The sequence below is a fragment of the Schistocerca piceifrons genome, chromosome 7, assembly GCF_021461385.2.
Source record: "Schistocerca piceifrons isolate TAMUIC-IGC-003096 chromosome 7, iqSchPice1.1, whole genome shotgun sequence".
NCBI lineage: Eukaryota > Metazoa > Arthropoda > Insecta > Orthoptera > Acrididae > Schistocerca > Schistocerca piceifrons.
The window spans coordinates 561,979,660-561,998,979 of NC_060144.1; the positions used below are offsets into that span (position 1 = coordinate 561,979,660).

The 19,320-nt window shown below is 39.6% G+C and overlaps 1 protein-coding gene across 3 annotated transcripts in view; it reads left to right on the top strand.

The window, feature by feature from the left end:
* The window catches only part of LOC124805214 (45 kDa calcium-binding protein), a 147,044-nt gene that overhangs the window by 24,198 nt on the left and 103,526 nt on the right, over window positions 1–19,320 (top strand). The window contains exon 1 of one of the 3 annotated variants that reach the window (XM_047265719.1): window positions 8,376–8,409. The exons of the other annotated variants lie outside the window; for them this stretch is intronic. Coding sequence (XP_047121675.1) covers window positions 8,391–8,409 — 19 coding nt within the window. The 5' untranslated portion in view covers window positions 8,376–8,390. Of the gene's footprint in view, window positions 1–8,375; window positions 8,410–19,320 lie in introns of those variants that run through there. 3 annotated transcript variants of the gene reach the window in all.

Below are 19,320 nucleotides of genomic sequence, written 5' to 3' on the forward strand. Positions count from 1 at the left end.
AATATGAGTCTTTTTACTTGGTGACAGTGACGCCAAGAGAATCGCTGAGAAAATGAATGAATACAGTTCGTCATTTACGGCCACAGGATCAACTAAGCCAAGTGCGCATTTGACCGAGATAATGAAAAACAGTAATTCACTAAATGAGTTAGCTAATAATGACACAGTCATAATCACGGATGGAAGCAACTATGTATACCGAAATGAGATTAAATTTTCCACACAGTGTCTAGAAACAATGCTACTGAACCTCAAAGTGCCGAATATTGTAGTGACAAGCATGCCTCACAGACACAATCTGCAGGACAACTCAATAGTAAATTTGGAGCTTACAAAAATAAACAGACAATTTCGTAAAATATGCAAGTGTTATCAAAACGTAATATTCTTTGAGTGTCCCAACTCAAGAGATCTGTTAACGAAACGTAGTCAACACTATAACAGCACTGGGAAGTCATGCATTGGCAAAATGCTGACAAAACCAGTACAGAAAGACGGCCATGCTGCAATAAATACAATTGCTATACAGTCAGCTTTGATCAAGAAAATATGAAAACACCATAACAGCTCCATAACAAGAAAGTCAGTCACAGCCACAGCATCAGCGCAGCCAGGATCATCACTTGAACACGAAGAGGCAGCACCAGAATCGTCTTCAGCAAAAACAGCAAGAAAATGTGAGGATCCAAAGGAAGAAACAATGATCATTTCATAAATCAGTAGGATAACTGTAACACCTCATTGCCAAAAGGATTTTTTAGACCAAGACAGTAGACATGTAAAGTCTACAAGGTAAGCAGTGCTCAGTACTTCTTAGTCTTCCACCAAAATATGCAATGCATAAGAAACAAAGTGCAACAATTAGAAGTGGAACTGCAGTCTGTTGACAACTCACTTGTTTGCTTAACAGAACGTTGGTGTAATGGTTCAGAATTAGCAAATGTAGCAATAAATTCATACAGTCTAGCCTGTCATTACAGTAGAAACACTATGAAATGTGGTGAATCATGCATATACGTGAAGGAGGGGATTATGTATAAAATTAGAAATGATGTTACGGCATTAAGTGAGGATAAACACATAGAAATATGAGCTTTAGAGATAAAAAACCTAGATGTATTCCAAAGTCTAAATGTATTTTGCCTTTATTGTACTCCCAGTGGTGACATGGACACATTCAGTACAAAGTTAACCCAAGCATTAGATATGGTCTCCAGTCCCAAAGGCAAATTCATCATTTGTGAGATCTAAAAATTAACATGATGAACCCAGATACGTCATGCAACAGTGTTCTGAACATTATGTACACCTATGGTATATCACCATTAATTAACACTGCCACTAGGATAACCAGACATTCAGCATCGAGTATTGACCATATGTTAATGGACATAGAGAAATATAGGTGTGACATTGTCATTGATGAACTGGGCATCTCAGATCATTCCAGTCAGTTATTAAAATTAGGCATAAAATTAGATAATAACACTAAAATACACAAGTACAGTAGGGTTTTCTCTAAGTCAGAAAGAGCTCTATTTGCCTCACTAATTAACAGTCAAACATGGGAGGCAGTGCACAGAGAAACTATTATAAATGGGAAGTTTTCAAAGTTTATGTCAATATTTGAATTCAGATTTGAAGAAGTGTTTCCTAAAGTTCTCAGAATCACTAAATCACTCAGCAATAACGGCTGGGTAACCAAGAAGTATGCAGTGTTGTGAGTAACCTAAAATGTAAAAATTCAGCAGGCACAGATGAAGTACCTGTGTGCTTACTGAAGGACTGCACAGACAGCATCAAAGACCCTTTAGTGCTCATTATCAATGAATCCTTCTCCACAGGTTGCTTCCCAGACATACTAAAGCATGCAAAAATCCTACCTATATATATGAATGGTGACCCAGAAATCATAGAAAATTACAGACCAATCTCATTACTGTCATCCTTTTCAAAAGTCATAGAGACCATAATGTAAAACAGGCTCATGGGGCACTTAACAGAGTCCAATCTTCTGAGTAAAGAGCAATTTGGTTTCCAGGCTGGCAAAACCACAAATTCAGCTGTAGCTCATTTCTCAAATGTTATACTCAAAGCACTAGACAAAGGAGACTACATAACAGGGATCTTCCTTGATTTGACCAAAGCGTTTGACACAGTAGATCACACAATTTTGCTAAACAAACTAAACGCACTAGGAGTAAGAGGAGTAACAAACATGTGATTTCATTCATATCTGCAAAACAGGGTCCAACAGGTGGAGACCACTCAAACTAACTCCAATCATACCTTTTCATACCTTTCAAACCCAGAATACATCAGTATAGGAGTCTCCCAAGGAAGTGTGCTGGGCCCAATCTTCTTTTTAATATACATCAACGATTTTCCACACAGTGTCAAACATGATGAATCAGTACTGTTTGATGATTACAGTAACATCTTAATCAAAGCTGAGTCGCCCAGTGTACGCAATGGAAAAGCTGAGGAAACACTTAAGCGTGTATGCTAGTGGATAGAGGCTAATAAATTAACCCTAACCGCAACAGTATTAGTTTCTACTTAAGCAGAAAACCGAACAGTACCAAGCTAAAAATTAATGACGAGCACATATAATGTGTTCCATCAACAAAATTTTTAGGCATGCATGTCGACTCTCAACTAAATTGGACCGAGCACACTGTGGTACTTGGAAAGCGAATAGCTTCAGCATGCTATGCACTTAGGATAATAAATTCAGTTTGTAGTAGCTCGAGTACTAGAACTGCTTATTTTGCGTATGTCCACTCTATAATTAGTTATGGCATATCCTTCAGGGGATCAACAGAGCAGAACAGACAAACAGTATTTAAGTTGTAAAAAAGGGCCATATAAATCATAACGAAAAGTAGCAATAGATCCCATTGCACAGAGTTATTAAAATCTTTGGGTATATTGACAGTTCCATTTGAATACATTTTGCAGACGGTAATATACATAAAAAAACACAATGACTAGTTCCTGATAAACAGTTCCATACATGCACATGAAACCAGACATAGTCAACACTTACATCTCTATAGGAAAAACAAATCAAAAACTCAAAATAGCATGTTATGTAATGGAATTAAATTGTACAACAATCTTCCACAAGGGATCAAAGACAAAAGCAAAATAGATAACTTCAGGAAATCGTAAAAAAATATCTATTGGAAAAGTGTTTTTGTACTGTCAAGGATTACTTTGAATGATGTAAATATATAGTTATATATAAAAATTATCAACTGTGTTATTAAGTGGTTTAACAATGTATCTTTACGTTACAATATTCATGAATTCCGATTGTGATAATTATAAATTTGTGTACCTATTGTATATAATTATGTTGACAATATCCATACAATCCTGATTGTCTATGGATGGATAAATAAATAAATAAATGACCCCAAATACACAACAGAAGGTTGAAAAAACTGAGATTTCATGTGGTTACACCATAAACCTGTGGACAGTAAGACAGAAAACAATGTGCACAAATTTTTCAAGTGATCGGTTGGAAGTGACCACGACAACAATACCACCCAGATGATTAATTCTAAAAATCATTGAAAAATAGCAGGGGCATTAGCCACACCAAAATGAAGGCGCAAATATTGATAGAGACCAAAAGGAGTTCTCAAAACCAGAACTCGCCAAGACTCTTCATCCACAGGAACCTGCAGTTATGTTTCAGACAAATCAGTTTTAGAAAAGTACTGGCACCCAGTATTTTCACCAACAGTTCCTCCAGGTGTGTGTTGGCAGTAGGATGTAAGTTGCCGCAGAGGCAACATTTTCCTGATGGCTTCTGAATTACAACCAGCGGAGACAACCATTCACAGGTTGCACCACTCATAGAGATTGAAGTCTGTCCAATTCTGCTTTCACTTGATCTTTCAAGGCAACAGGAACAGGACACACATGACAAAAAATGAAGCCGAGCCATGGATTTCAATGAAATATGAGCAGAAAAATTCATAGCACACCCTATTTCTTCAGAAAACAAGTTCAAAAACTCTTCACACAGTGTTTCCAATTGGAAATACAGTGCATGATCAGACACAAGGTGAACTGTGCTGGTGACAGAAAATACAAATGCCTGAAATGCATCCATCCCAAACAAGTTCTCAACACCTGCATCAGCAACCACCAAAAATGTAATGATATGAACCACTGATTTGTACGAGGTAAATGCCAAAATGCCATAAATTGTCCGAACAGTGAAATGCTCTGATTGTTATAACTGCCCAGCTTCCATGTGACCAGTGTCAACAGTGGCGAACCTAAGCCCACACAGTTTTGAGAATTCAATAACATCACTGCAGCAACTGTGTCAATCTGCAACCATATCCTGAGTTACCTTCAGTGGACGATACACGATCGCGATGTGGCCTTTCTTCTCGCAAGCATTCCAAGGAGCCCAGTGCTTAAGGCATGCCGAACGTTCATACCGGACAAAACAGAAAGGACAATACAGAAACAGAGAATGCTGATGCCGGTGCGGGGTTCGTGTCCCGGCATCCATCTCTGTCTGCTCCGTCCGTGGCCCTTGGTGGAACGGAATGGTCTTCTCTGATTTTCCTGATTGCAGGCTCCCAGGCTGTGCTGAGAAGGTAGCCACTGTTGCGGTTGATTAGGTTGTGGTGCCCCCCCCCCCCCCCCCCCCCCCCTCTCACCACCACCGGCTGCTCCAGGTGCATCGGGCAATTCTGCGGGTGCGTGATTGGCCAGCAGGAAGAAGGGAGCGGTCCAGCAGATATATCAGCTCGCGACCGATGATGTCCCGACACTTCGCCTGAAGATAATGGAGACGCATTCCATCGAAACATTGCTATTAGACGGCGACGCTACTCGGCTGACAACCTGTGAAGACTTCATATATGAGTTAGAGTTTGCTTAAGTGGTCGATTGGCAGACTGATCTATGGATAAGCAAGCATACTGTATTACACTTTTCTGAAAGGATAATGTTCTGGATATTTTTTTTATGACTATCCTTGGGTGTAGTAGTTGTATATAGCCTTCACCTACATCTATGTACAGACACTGCAAGTCATTGTATGATGCATGGCAGAGGGTACCTTGAACCACTACTAGTCATTTCCCTTCTTGTTCCACTTGCAGATAGAGTGAGGGAAAAATGACTGTCCATGTCTCCATATAAGCCTTAATTTCTGTCTTGCCTTCGTCGTCCTTACATGAAATATATGTTGGTGGTTCTCTAAATTCTCTCAATAGTGTTTCGTGAAAAGAATGTTACCTTCTCTCCAGGGATTTCCATTTGAGTTGACAAAGCATCTCCATAATACTTGCATGTTGATCAAACCTACTGGTAACTTCGATGGTTTCTTTGAATTGAACTTGGAGGGGATCCCAAGCACTTGACCAGTACTTGAGTGTGGGTTGCACTAGTATTCTATATGTGGTCTCCTTTATTGATGAGCTACTGTTACCTAAAACTATACCAATAAACCGAAGTCAACTATTTGCCTTCTGCCCTAATGTCCTTATGTGCTTGTTCCACTTCAAATTGCTCTGCTACGTTACACCTGCATATTTAACTGAAGTAACTATGCCAAGCAGCATACTACCAATGCTGTATCTGAACACTGTGGGATTGTTTTCCCAATCTTCATTAATTTACACTTTTCCACATTTAGAGCAAGCTGCCATTCATCACACCAACTAGAAATTTTGTCCAGGTTATCTTGTATCCTCCTACAATCCCTCATCCATGACACTTTCCTAAACACCACAGCATCATCAGCAAACAGTCTCAGTTTTCTGTTCACCCTGTCCATTACATTAGATCATTTATGTATATAGAGAATAAGATTGGTCCTATCAGTCTTCCCTGGGATTCTCCTGACAATATCTTTGTCTCCGAGAAACAGTCATAATTGAGGACAGCGTACTGGATTCTTTTACGTAAGAAGTCATCAAGCCACTCTTATATCTGGGAAACTAATCCATATACTTGGACCTTCATTAACATTCTGCACTGGGGGACTGTGTCAAATGCTTTCTGGAAATATAGTAATATGGGTTCTGCCTGTTGCTTTTTGTCCATGGTTCGCAGGATATTATATGAGGATAAGGAAAGCTGAGCTTTGCACAAACGATACTTTCTAAATCCATGCTGACTGCGAGCAGAAGCTTTCTGTTTCAAGAAATTTTAGTATATTCGAACTCAGATTATGTTCAAGAATTCTGCAGAAAACTGATTCTGTGAATACTGGTCTGTAATTTTACGAGTCCTTTCTTTTACCCTTCTTACGTATGGCAGTCGCCTGCACTTCTTCCAGTCGCTGAGGACTTCACACTGGGCAAGAGATTCATGATAAGTGCAAGATAAGTAAGGGGCCAAGCTTCGGCTTTTTTCTGCCGTCTTCTATTGCAACACAAGACTGGTCAACAAACTGGTTAGAAACCTTTGACCTGGTTAGTGGTTTTATGTAGGACCAGAATTCTCTTGGGTTCTTGGTGAGATTTTTGCTAAGATATGCTGGTGGAAGCTTGATCTTTTTACAGACACGTGAATTTATACTAACTTTTGCTTGTCATCATTGTTGCATTGTGTTTTGTACTGAGAGTTCAACAGTCACTGCCTCCTCAGCGTTGTCTGGATTCTATTATTAAGCCACAGTGTGACCTTTCCATCCTTAATCCACTTGCTCAGCACTTACTTTTCCAGAGTGCAATTCACAAACTGTTTAAACTCTGCCTATAATGCCTTTACATCTGTCATATTGGAACTAGATGCAAAGAATAAACTTTTTGGGATGTTTCTAAAACTATCACAATGGAATCTGATAATTAACTTCAGTTCACCTACTCGTGTTACTTGCGTCCAGGTAGCTTCAAAGTTAGATTCAGTTTTGATCTCAATAGACACAATGTTTTCGTCAACTGCAATGAACACACCCCCTTGTATGGCATCTAACCTGTCTTTTTGATATATGTTCTATGTTTCACTAAATATTTTGGAGCTTTCTACTTTGGGTTCCAGCCAGCTCTCAGTTCCAAGAATGGCAAATTCAACTGTCCCTGTCGCTCGCTGCAGAGTGTCACTATCTCAGTGTGGCAAGTACTCCTCTGATAGAATATTATGATCAAATGCCTTTGATAAATCACAATAGATCCCAAATGGTGATATTATATCACCAATATATAACTGTCTCAGTAGAGTGGCCCTTTTGAAATCCAAACTGTAATAGCGTTAGTATTTTGCAGGTTCCTTCTGCCATCTTACAGCAGCCTGTGACTCTGTAAACTATGCCTTTCTCATATACAAGTAAGGTAAATATGTGATTAAGGGCAATGCTCTTCGGTGGCTTTTATCATACCTGCAGAACAGAAAACAAAGGATAACTGTTGCTTCAAATGCAGTGAATTGTTATTCTAAATGGGGTACAGTATCATAAGGTGTACCTCAAGCTCCATTTTATGCCCAGTCCTGTTCCTGTTTGCTGTAAATGTGTCACCCATAAGTATAAATTCCCCACCAGTTCTGTTTGCTGGTGATACTTTGCTTTAACTGAAAGTAATGATGGAAGAAAAATTCAAAGCTATGTTGTGAGCACACTCAGTAACCCAGAAAACTGGTTCCAGTTAAGTAGATTGAAACTGAACATTGCGAAAACTCATATTTTACAAAGGATGTTCAAAAAGTTTTGCACAGTTGTCTCTAATTTTTTTGCAGGAGGAGAATGAAATTTTTTGTGAACATACTTCGAACATTTAGCTATAAGTTGGTGTATAAAAGTATTTTCTTTTATTTACAGGTGAGCCACAATGGACTGTGAAGTAGATGTCAGGTTGCGACAAAGGTTGGTGATGGAGTTCCTCTTCAAGACCGGTTATCACTCTGCCACATCGATTAACAGGAAGTTACTCCCTGTTTATGGGGAGGACACAGTAGATCGCAGCAGTATCCAGCAGTGGTTGCAGAGGTTTAAAGTAGGTGATTTCTCTCTACTGGACAATCCACAATGCGGTAGACCATCGACGGCAGTGAGTGATGTGAATAAGGAGACCATTGACCGAATCATCCAAAATGACAGATGTGTGACGACACGACAGCTTGCTGAATGACTCGTTTGTCATCGCGTAGTGTGGTATCACTGGTACAGTCACTAGGGTACAGAAAAATCTGTGCGTGTTGGGTGCCTAGATTATTGACAAGAGAAATGAAAATGATGAGGAAGAATGTGTGTGAGGGTCTCATGAATACTTTTACTGAAGAATGGAAACAGTATTTTGATGGCGTCATTACCCAGGATGAAACATGGTTGTTTTTGTCCGAACCTGAGAGCAAAACTAATCCATGGAGTGGCGTTATCTGGGTTCCCCTCAGAAGAAGAAACCAAGACTATCATGAACAGCAGACCGCAAGGTGATGGCCTCTTTCTTGTGGAATCAGTGTGGTGTCATTTTCATTGACTTTTTGGAACGTGCCTCCACAATTAACTGGGACCATTACTGTTTGTCATTGGACAAGCTGCGATGTGCCATCAAGACCCACAGACCACAGCTTCAGGGTCAGCTCATCAGACTACACCATGACAATGTCAAACCTCATACAGCCCTTATGACGCAGGAGAAAATCAGGAAAATGGGTTGGAAAATTATTCCTCATCCTCCCTACAGTCTGGACTTGGCTCTGTCTGAGTTTTACCTCTTTGGGTCATCTGAAGACCCACCTGCACAATAAAACATTTGATAATGAGAAAGACCTTATTTCCTGTGTCAAGCGATGGTATAAAAGTCAATCTCCAGAATTTTACCAAAGTGCATTTACATCATGGAAAGAATGTTGGGCCAGATGTGTCAAAGCTGATGGAGGCTACATTGAGTAGGCTCAATGTATAGCTAAATGTTCCAAGTATGTTCACAAAAAATTTCATTCTCCTCCTGCAAAAAATAAAAAAATTAGAGATGACTGTGCAAAACTTTTTGAACGTCCTTTGTACATTTCAAAATCAAAAATTTAAGGTATGTGGAACTTAAATTATGGAATGATAGAATGTAAGTATTTTGGATTAAAGGAGACCAGTCACCAAAAAGCTGAAACATTGACTCACCAACAGGCACTCACAAAAAAAAAGAAAACTTGTTAGCTTTCTAAGTAATCCTTTTTCGAGGTAGAGTAGACAAACACACACACACACACACACACACACACATACACACACACACACACACAGAGGCCCCTAATGCCTCCAGCTGGATGCATACTGCTGCATGTCAGCAGGTGGATTAGGTTGTGGTGGAGGTTATGTCAGGTAGGGTGGGTAGAGGGAGGGAGAGGTGAGAGGCAGGGACAGCGGTTGGAGTTCGGTGGGTAGTGACTCAGCCAGAAGCAGCCAGTTTTGCTGGCTAGGAGTACGGAAGGAAGGGGGTGCCGAGTGCATGGGTTAGCCACGTGATGCGCAGTTGTCGGAGCCTGTGGGTAGTAGCAGACGCTGAAGGTGATGGGATGTAAATTGGGGAGGGGGATAACATCCTTATACACTTTGCTAATTACATTTTAACCCCAACTACTTTTCCTTGAAGGGAAGGTATACAAACAAATCCATGGCACATTCATGGGCACTCGCATGGCATCATCTTATGCCAACCTGTCTATGTGCCGTCTAGAGGAAACTTTCCTAGCCTCCCAAAACTTCCAACCTCTAGTCTTGTTCAGTTTTAGTGATGATATCTTCATGATCCGAACTCAGGGGCAAGACACCCTATTGTCCTTCCTTCATAACCCCAATACCTCCTCTCCCATTAACTTTACCTGCTCCTTCTGAATGTGTGACCTTCCTAGATCCAACCACACCTCCATTCTCATTAAACCCACTTACCAACAATATAACCTGCATTTCAACAGCTGTCACCCTTTCCACACTAAAAAATCCCTCCCACACAGGCAGGCCACCCATGGACAACGTATCTGCAGTGACAAGAACTTCCTTTCCCAGTAAGCTGAAGGTATCATAAAGGCCTTCCCAGATAGCACTAGCCTCTGAACATTGTCCACAGACAGATCTCCATGCCATATCCTCACACATCCCAATCCTTCCACCATCCCCAAGAATCAACTACAAAGCAATGCCCTGTCATCACCCAGTATCACCCTGGACTGGAGGAACTGAACCGTATTCTTTGTCAGGGCTTTGATTATCTCTCATCATAACGTGAAATGAGGGACATCCCACCCTAGATCCTTTTCACCCCTCCTAAAATGGTGTTGACACCCACCCAACGTACATATCATCCTAGTTCATCCCTATGCCACTTCCATTCCTAACCCCTTGCCGGAGACCAGGCTGCAAGACCTGCCCAATCCACCCTCTCAGCATTTCCTGCTCCAGTCCTATCACAGGCTTATCTTACACCATCAGAGGCTGGGCCACCTGTGAAAGCAGCCATGCCAAATACCAGCTCTGCTACGAACACTGCACAACTTTTTGTGTTGGTATGACTACCAACCAGCTGTCCATCAAGATGAATGGCCATTGCCAAACCATTGCCAAGAATGAAGTTGGTCACCTGGTGGCACAGCATGCAGCTGAGGACAACATGCTTGATTTCAGTGGCTGCTTCACAACCTAGGCCATCTGGATCCTTCTCTCTACCACCAGCTTCTCTGAACTATGCAGATGGGGCTTATCCTTGCAACACATCGTCCTGGCCTCAGTCTGTAGTAACCCATTATCCTCACACCCTTCACCTAACAGTTTCTTCTTAGAGGACTTAGTAATAAGGTAGAAGAACTGCTTGTCTGTTTGGAAAATAGACACCCTCTGCCTATCCAAGCATTATATTACCCCAGGATTTAGAAGTTAAAAAATAAAAGATTAAGCTCTAGCCTCTTATTCATGTAGAACTAATATAGGAAAAGGAGGAGTTGTTACATAAATTTACACAGAACACAATTTCAAGAACTTTACTCCTCATTCTGTACAGTTTGTCTCCCGTGACCTGCTGTTCTGGGTGACTTTTCCGAAATCTGCCCCTTTTCCTATACCTCTCCAGTGCTTTTCCTTCGCCCTTCTTCCTTCCCCTTCAACCCTTCTGCCCGAAGAAGGAGCCAATATCTCCGAAAGCTTGCCAATTACAACATTCTTTTATGTGTGTGTTCTGCTGCCGCTTTGGAGTAGATTTTTTATCTATCCAGTTAAATAATTTTGTCAGTAATCGATTCAAGAGAGTTAGTTAGATGTTCCATAGATCATTTAAACAATTCATTTATAAAAATGGTATGGAACAAGTCAGATTACAGGATACATATACATAACTAGCATTAACATTAATGAACTCATTATATTTTAGTTCTGCACATGCAACTACACTTGAAAACTAGCTCCTTTCCTTTTTTACAGGTTACCAGTTTTTATAGTAAAATTCATCCTTGAAATAGAAGGTGTTGTCCAGGAGAAATGATTTTGGGTTAGATTTAAAACTTCCTTTGCAACCTGTCAGACCTTTCATGTTATTGGGCAAGTGATGAAAAAATTTTGATGCTGCTTTTTGAACTCCTTTCTGAGCTACTGACAGCTTTAATAATGGGTAATAAAGGTCATTTTTTTATCTAGTGTTGTAGATATGGCCTTCACTGATCTTCTTAAATTGTGATGGATTATTTGTGACAAATTTTATTATTGTATATAAAAACAAAGATGAGGTGACTTACCGAACAAAAGCGCTGGCAGGTCGATAGACACACAAACAAACACAAACATACACACAAAATTCAAGCTTTCGCAACAAACTGTTGCCTCATCAGGAAAGAGGGAAGGAGAGGGGAAGACGAAAGGAAGTGGGTTTTAAGGGAGAGGGTAAGGAGTCATTCCAATCCTGGGAGCGGAAAGACTTACCTTAGGGGGAAAAAAGGACAGGTATACACTCGCACACACGCACATATCCATCCACACATACACAACAGAGGTTGCAGAGAATTTAATTTTGGAAAAAATGGTGGAAATAATGTTAAGTGAAACTGTGTGGATGTGTAAAATGATCTGCTTTTATTAATACCATAGCACACATGAATTCATTTTAAACCATAAAAAAACAATGCTCAGTGTTATTTGTTAACTGCAGCAGTAGCATTACCATCACATTTGTCATAAATAAACACCATATTGGCGTATTCCTCTCTCGTAAATTTGAAAGGCATCCCTATTTCTAATCTGCAAACTGCGACAGTTATTATGTGGTTTCACTTAAATACAATGTTGTTATTATGTTCTTTCACTGAACAATACAAAAAACTTACTCGTTTCAAGGTCAGAAAATGACTGAAACAATTCACTAACAATTGTCAACAATGACATAAACATTTCTACATTCTTAAAGGAACGTAAACAAATTTACTTGTGTAGTGTTCTTTGCTTCTCTGGATGTTCTGGAAAACTACTGCAGATACATTGCCTGGGACATGTTTTATTAGAGTCGACAGAGAAATAATAACAAAATAAACGGAAATTATGCTTTGCTTTAACCTCGTACAGTTTTGCGATGGCTTCGTATTAGCGATGTTGCTAAATTTCAGGCAGAATCTTTTATTAGCTGTAACTTCGTAACCAATCATTTGAAGATCTATGTTTATATGAACTTTTTTGTTTTGTTCTACTTGTAGAATAACATATTAAAATATTTACATATCTTCGTGAATCACCCTGTATGTATAGTAATGGTGCAGTGAAAATGCCTGACTCCTTGAAAAGGTACCTAAGTGATGACCATGGGTGAACACCACTTATTATTCTTCCTGTTCACTTTTGTGCAATCAACACTTTCTTTGTAAGTGATGAGTTACCCCAGAAAATTACGGCATAAGACATTATTGAGTGGAAATGTGCAAGATATGTCAGGAGACTGATTTGTTTGTTTCCAAGACTAGCAGTTACACAAATAGCAAAAGCAGGTGAATTTAATTGCTTGAGAAACTAAGTAATATGCTTCTTCCATGTCAGGTTTTCATCAGTATGTATATTTAAAACTCTGGAGCATTCTACCCTGTTTGCTGACTCCTGTGGATATGCTGCATCAGTCGTTGAAATTACTATTTTTTTTTCTTACAGAATTGAACATAGTGCATTTTCTCAAAATTTTAGGAAAAATCCATTTTCAGAGAAAAAGTTTATAATTGTAGAATGAGATTTTCACTCTGCAGCGGAGTGTGCACACATATGAAACTTCCTGGCAGATTAAAACTGTGTGCCAGACCGAGACTCGAACTCAGAACCTTTGCCTTTCTCAGGCAAGTGCTCTACCAACTGAGCTACCCAAGCACGACTCGTAACCTGTCCTCACAGCTTCAATTCTGCCAGTACTTTATAACTCTTTGAGAAACATCTTTTACAATCAATTTTGTTGCTTTTTCTTTAATATGACTTACTACAACACTAGCATCATCTGCAAAAAGTACCAAATCTGCTTGTTGAATGTTAAGTGGAAAGTCGTTGTGTATATGAGGAATGGAAGTGAACTCAAATTGAATTCTGTGGGGACCTTCTTTGTGATTCTTCCCGTCACTAAAATTTTGTACCCTTTCAACGTTGTTTTAATTATCCAGCACAACTTTTTGCATTCTGATTGTTAAATATGATTGAAACCATTTAAGTGTGAAGCCATCGGTTTTATAAAACTAAGTTTATCTAAGCGTGTAAAATGATCTATGCAACTAGATGCCTCAGAAAGAGCACACGAAATACCAGCTTGCAATATGTTAGTATTTAAGGCTTATAGTATTAGCATACTCAGTTTAGCAACTCTTCTGGAATCCAAACATTGATATTATTTCTACTTAAACATGAAGCTACTCTTGAGTGCAGTACTTTTTCGAGTGTTTTGGAAAAAGATGTCAGTAAAGACATTGGGCAATAATTGTTTGTCTTTCTTGTGGCACCTTTCTAATAAAGAGCTTTAATAATTGCTTATTTTAATCTGTCTGGAAAAGATCCATGTGCCAGTGGTACATTACATATACCTCTGAATGACATTCCTTAGTAAGTTAGTATAACTTTTCAGAAATCTGTTTGAAATTCCATCAGTGCCATATACCATAGAATTTTATTAATTTCAATGAAGGGCTTTGGTGGTACTTATAGCTGCATGACGTTTTTTGGGATTACTTTGTAATGTATTCTCATTATTTTGAAATATATTCTCATGATTCTTCAACTGAACCATTTAATCCTATTTTCACTGCTACATTTAGAAAATGATTGTTAAAAGTACTCATAACTTGTGAATTATCAGTCATAACATTGTCATTTAATTTAATTGTTCTGGTATCTTGTACATTGACTGGCTGTTCTGTCTTTCATTTGACAATTTCTCGCACAGTCTTAATCTTATTAATTCCTGTCAGAACCTACGTACTTCCGGACATTTTACTTTCATTAAAATATTGCAGTAATTTTTGTAATATGCAAGCAGTGTCAGATATTTACTTCTTCTTATGTTACTTAAATTTCAGTCTTCCTCTTACATGAGGTTTTAATTCCCGTAGTTATCTGTAGATTTTTAATGGAATTTTTGGATAACTTTTTAGCAAATCTAGTTTCAAATATTGACACAAATTTATTGTGGAATAAATTGAATTAGATATTAGCATCTCTTTCCATATATATACCTCATGCCACATTGCCTCTTCTCTCTTACCCTTAAAACCTTGTATCGCGTTCTCATTAATTAGCCTCATTGCTGTTTATGAACCTGCCCCAGGGCTATAAGACGCTACAAGGGTAAGTCAATTATTATCCGCAATTTAGTTATATTTTTGTTTATTTTGGTAGTACTGTCGTTTTACGTTGATGACACATGCTTTGTTTATTTGTTGCTATATCTTTGCAATTTTCAAGCTGCTAGGTTAGTTTCATTGTCGCTGCTGTACAGTTAATCATGGCTGTTCCGCTGTTTATTTGCACCAAAGAAGAGCAACATTCAATGATCCGTTTTTTGTGGTCAGAAGGTGTATCAGGGGCCGAAATTCATTTAAGACTTTTGGTACAGTACGGGAACAGTGTTTTGCCACAATGGAGTGTTTACGAATGGATTGAAAAATTCCGAAATGGTCACACAAGTGTTACGCACGATGAAGGAGCCGGACGACCATTTACCGCCACAAATAAAGAAACCATTGAGTGTTCGTGTGAAATGATTCTCTTAGACAGACGATTAACCATTGACGATGTGGCACATCATCTGCAAATTAGTCACGGTTCTGCCTACAAAATCATGCACAGCAGACTTGGGTTTCATAAAGTTTGTGCAAGATGGGTCCCAAAACAACTCACACAGTTGCATAAATAAACGCGCTTGGACATCTGCAAAAAACATTTGAATCAGTATGGTAACGTAGGGGACAACTTCTTAGACAGGATCATTACTGGTGAGGAAGAATGTATCCATCATTATGAGCTGGAGAGTAAACAGCGGAGTATGGAATGGAAACAACCAAATTTGCTGTGCAAGAAAAAGTTCAAGACCCAACCATCCGCAGAAAAACTGATGCTTACGGACTTTTGGGATGCACAAGGTCCAGTACTGGAACATTATGGGGAAAGTGGCACAACAATAAACAGTTTACATTACAGGCTAAAGCCTGCAGTCGAAGCAAACGCTGAGGATTGCTGTCGAAAGTTGTTGTGTTGTTGTACGACAATGCCCGTCTGCATACTGCAGCCCACACTGCCGAAACACTCCAGAAACTCAAATTTGAAGTACTGGATCATCCTCCATATAGGCATTAAGGGCCTCAGATGAAGCAGTGAAAGAAGCGGTGCATTCCTGGCTCACAGCTCAACTGAGAACCTTCCTTTATGAGGGCATCAGGAAGCTTGTACAACGATGGACCCAGCGCATTGAAATGCAATGAGACTGTCGAAAAATGATTTTCTTGTAAGTTTCCTATTTGATTAGAATAATATTTTACAATTACTTTTAAGGATAATAATTGACTTACCCTCGTATATTGTTTATTTCCATTAATTGTGCTTCATGATCAGATAATCCATTACCCTTGGGTACTCATTAACTGTTTCAGCCAGAGGGTAGGGTAGCGTGGTGAGCTGCATCAAACCAGTCTCAGGACTGAAGACCACAACAACAATAACAACAACAACAACAACAACTGTCTATAATATGTTATCAATCAGGGGCTTACTAGCTTGCTGCAAATGAGTTGGAAAACTTGACTGCTGAAATTAGATTAAAACATCCAAACACATGTTGCAGCTTCTCCTCTTTTGATGTTAACTGTATCCAAAAAAAGACTATAATCCCTGATATTTAACTTCTTCAACCCTTTGGTTACTTGGTGTTCAAGTAGACGTATAACATCTTATCACATCAGAATTTTTCACATCATTTAGACATACAAGAAGTCATCTGTTTTGTTTTTCAGTCCCCTAATATTCTGATGATGGCCCTGTTCCGTTCTAATTTCTTTCTTTCAAGATTGTCTGTCTAAAGCCTCACTCTTAATGTAGCAAATTTGTCCCTCTGGCGCCAACAAGAAGATTTAGGATGAAATTTATAACGAACCTATGCTGACATAAAATTTGATCTATTCCACAATAAATTCATATTGTTATTTGAAAAAAGCTTTCTGCATAAGCTGATCAGAAAGGACATAAAACAGCGATGTAAAAACCTTGCATCACAAGAGGGTTTAAATTATCTTGTGATAAGAGAAAAAGGAAATGTGTCTGTTGGCAACAACATCTAAAAATCATGCAGCAAAATCATTTAGCTGTCGCACACTACAAAAATACTCAAAATTACTAAAAAAATTATTAAAAAACTAAGAAATGTACATATCATGTCAGAAATCAATAATTCCAAAAACAAGCTTAAGTCTGTATGGAATGTAGTGAAATGAGAGGCCACAGAACAGAAAGACATGGCTGTTGATTTAAATGGAAGGGCTATTAATGACCAATCACAGGCAGCAGGCAAGTTTAATAATCATTTCTTAAATGTAGTATGTAGAAAATATAGGGATGAACAGCTCAGGGGAAAAATCAAAGTAGTATGCTGAAAAAGCAACTCACATAAAGTTCAGTCATATGGATGACTCACCCACTTCTTCTTCTGAAATTAAGAAAATGGTGTATTCTCTCAAAAATAAAATCTCATCTGGATTTGACAATGTTTCCAACAGAATATGAAAGAGTTGTTCTCATAGAATAAAGCTGTGTTTTCTGATATACTGTATGTAATCGTTAACTCTGGACATTTTTTCAGAGAGATTGAAATCACCACTGTTAAATTCTTGTACAAGAAAGGTGAGAAGAGAAATGTCAATAATTGCCAAACAATTTGACTACTGAATCATTTTTTAGAAGGACTAGAACAATATCCCACAATAAAACCACAGTTTGGATTTCACAAGAGATGTCCAACTAAGAATGCCATTTACACATTCACTTACTAAATTTTACAAGCAGCAGAAAACAAAATGGCAGCTGTTGGTATTTTCTGCGGCCTGTCTAAGGCATTTGACAGTGTGAAACACAATATTCTCAGAGGTTGTATGCAGTTGATAGTACACCAAACCAGTGGATAATGTCATAGCTAACCAAAAGTTTTCTATCCTACTCTGCACAGGTAGAACACATTTGTGATCATTCACACTGTTGATAATGCAGAGAACAGTGGAACAAACTGTGGTTCCTGAGGTTGATGACAGCAAAGTTCACGAAATGAACAGCTAGCCAAAAGCAAGTCCAGAGTGTAGCAAAGTTGTCTTAAATGTATACAACAGTCTCAGGAGCAATCCAAATCATAAATGTAAAACAGTCAAAGTCAAAACTTTACTGTTCAATGGTATATACCTGAAGATTTCAAATACTAGCAAGAGACTGACTGCAAGTGCTGAGCCGCAGTGTTTATGGGCCGCCTCACATCAGTGAATGGTTACAAATTTCATACTTGCCATGGCGGCACCTTGCGCAGGAGCAAGTTGCAGTTTGAGTAAGTAACCCGAGTACCTCTGACCTGTTCTCTGTGTTGATACTTGGGCTAGGCAGAATTTCCTAATCACTGTTGGATGCTAAACCCCTCCTCCCTTCAACTGGCATGTAGGGCCAGTAGTGGCCCAGCCTGTGCCAACTTCATTGAGGAAGGGACGAGAGAGATGTTGAAGTCCCATCAAAGGCTACAACTGAAGGCCATTGATCCGATCAGCCAGGTCAGATGCTAGAACAGGCAGTGGGATTGCTGACAGATCTATTGTTTCTGTGGGGCAACTGGATGCTTCCTGAAAAGGAGTGGGTTCTGGCCATGTAGGAGGTTGGACATCATCAATGTAGCCTCTATAGGCACCCGAATCTGAAAATGCTTCACCTCCTTTGATTGCATGGTGAGGGGATTGCTGGTGATTGTGGGAGCCAAAAGTGGCCAGGGGGTGGAAATGGTTCCACTTGCATCAGCTCCTATCACATAGTTGTAGTGGTAGCAGGCAGACCTGTCGCTGACGTGCTTGAGTAGGTTGTGTCCAACCAGTGGTTGAGGCGAAGGGGGGTGACAACAGTAAGTCTTACTGCAGTTGAAGCTGATTTCAGTGTCTGACTAAATACTCCTGGCTGGACACAACCTCAGACACTGCTGCCCTTTAGTGCTGAGGATGGTGCCTTGCGTCCACATGGAACCGCAGCGAAAAGTGCGAACTTAGAAATTGGAGCTCACCCAGTGGTACTTTCTGTGTGCACTTATGGTGAACCTGTGGGGCTGGATGCAGCAAGTCAAAAAGTATGTGGGTCTGTGCCCATTTAAAATTTCAGCTGGACTATGTCCATTATGGTGGTGGACCAGTAGATGGGAAAGAAACTGGTGATTGTTTCCTTGGAGTTGTCTGTCATAATTATCTTGCGCATCTGTATCTTGAAGGCCCTCACTATCTGCCCAAATTCCAAATTGGATGCAGGATGGAAAGGGACTGTGGTCATGAAGTAAATATCACTGCTTTTACAAAAATAATGGTGATACTGTGAATTGAGGGCTATTGTTGGAAACCAGAGTGGAAAGTGCCCCCTCTATTGCAAATTCCTGATTACAGCACATGAAGTAGCAGCTGAAATGGGCTATGATCCGCTACCCTTACTGGGTTGTCTGCTCTATGGCATGGATAGTAGCTGCTGTGGTAGCCAGCTGTGACACATATGGAAAACTAGAGAGGGCTACAACAACTAGCAACAACATTACACCACAGAATGGTCCAGTGAAATCAACAAGCACCCTTTGCCAGTGGTGGTCTGGGTGCGGTCAAGGGCTGAGGCTGATTGATTGTGAGCACAATCCTGGC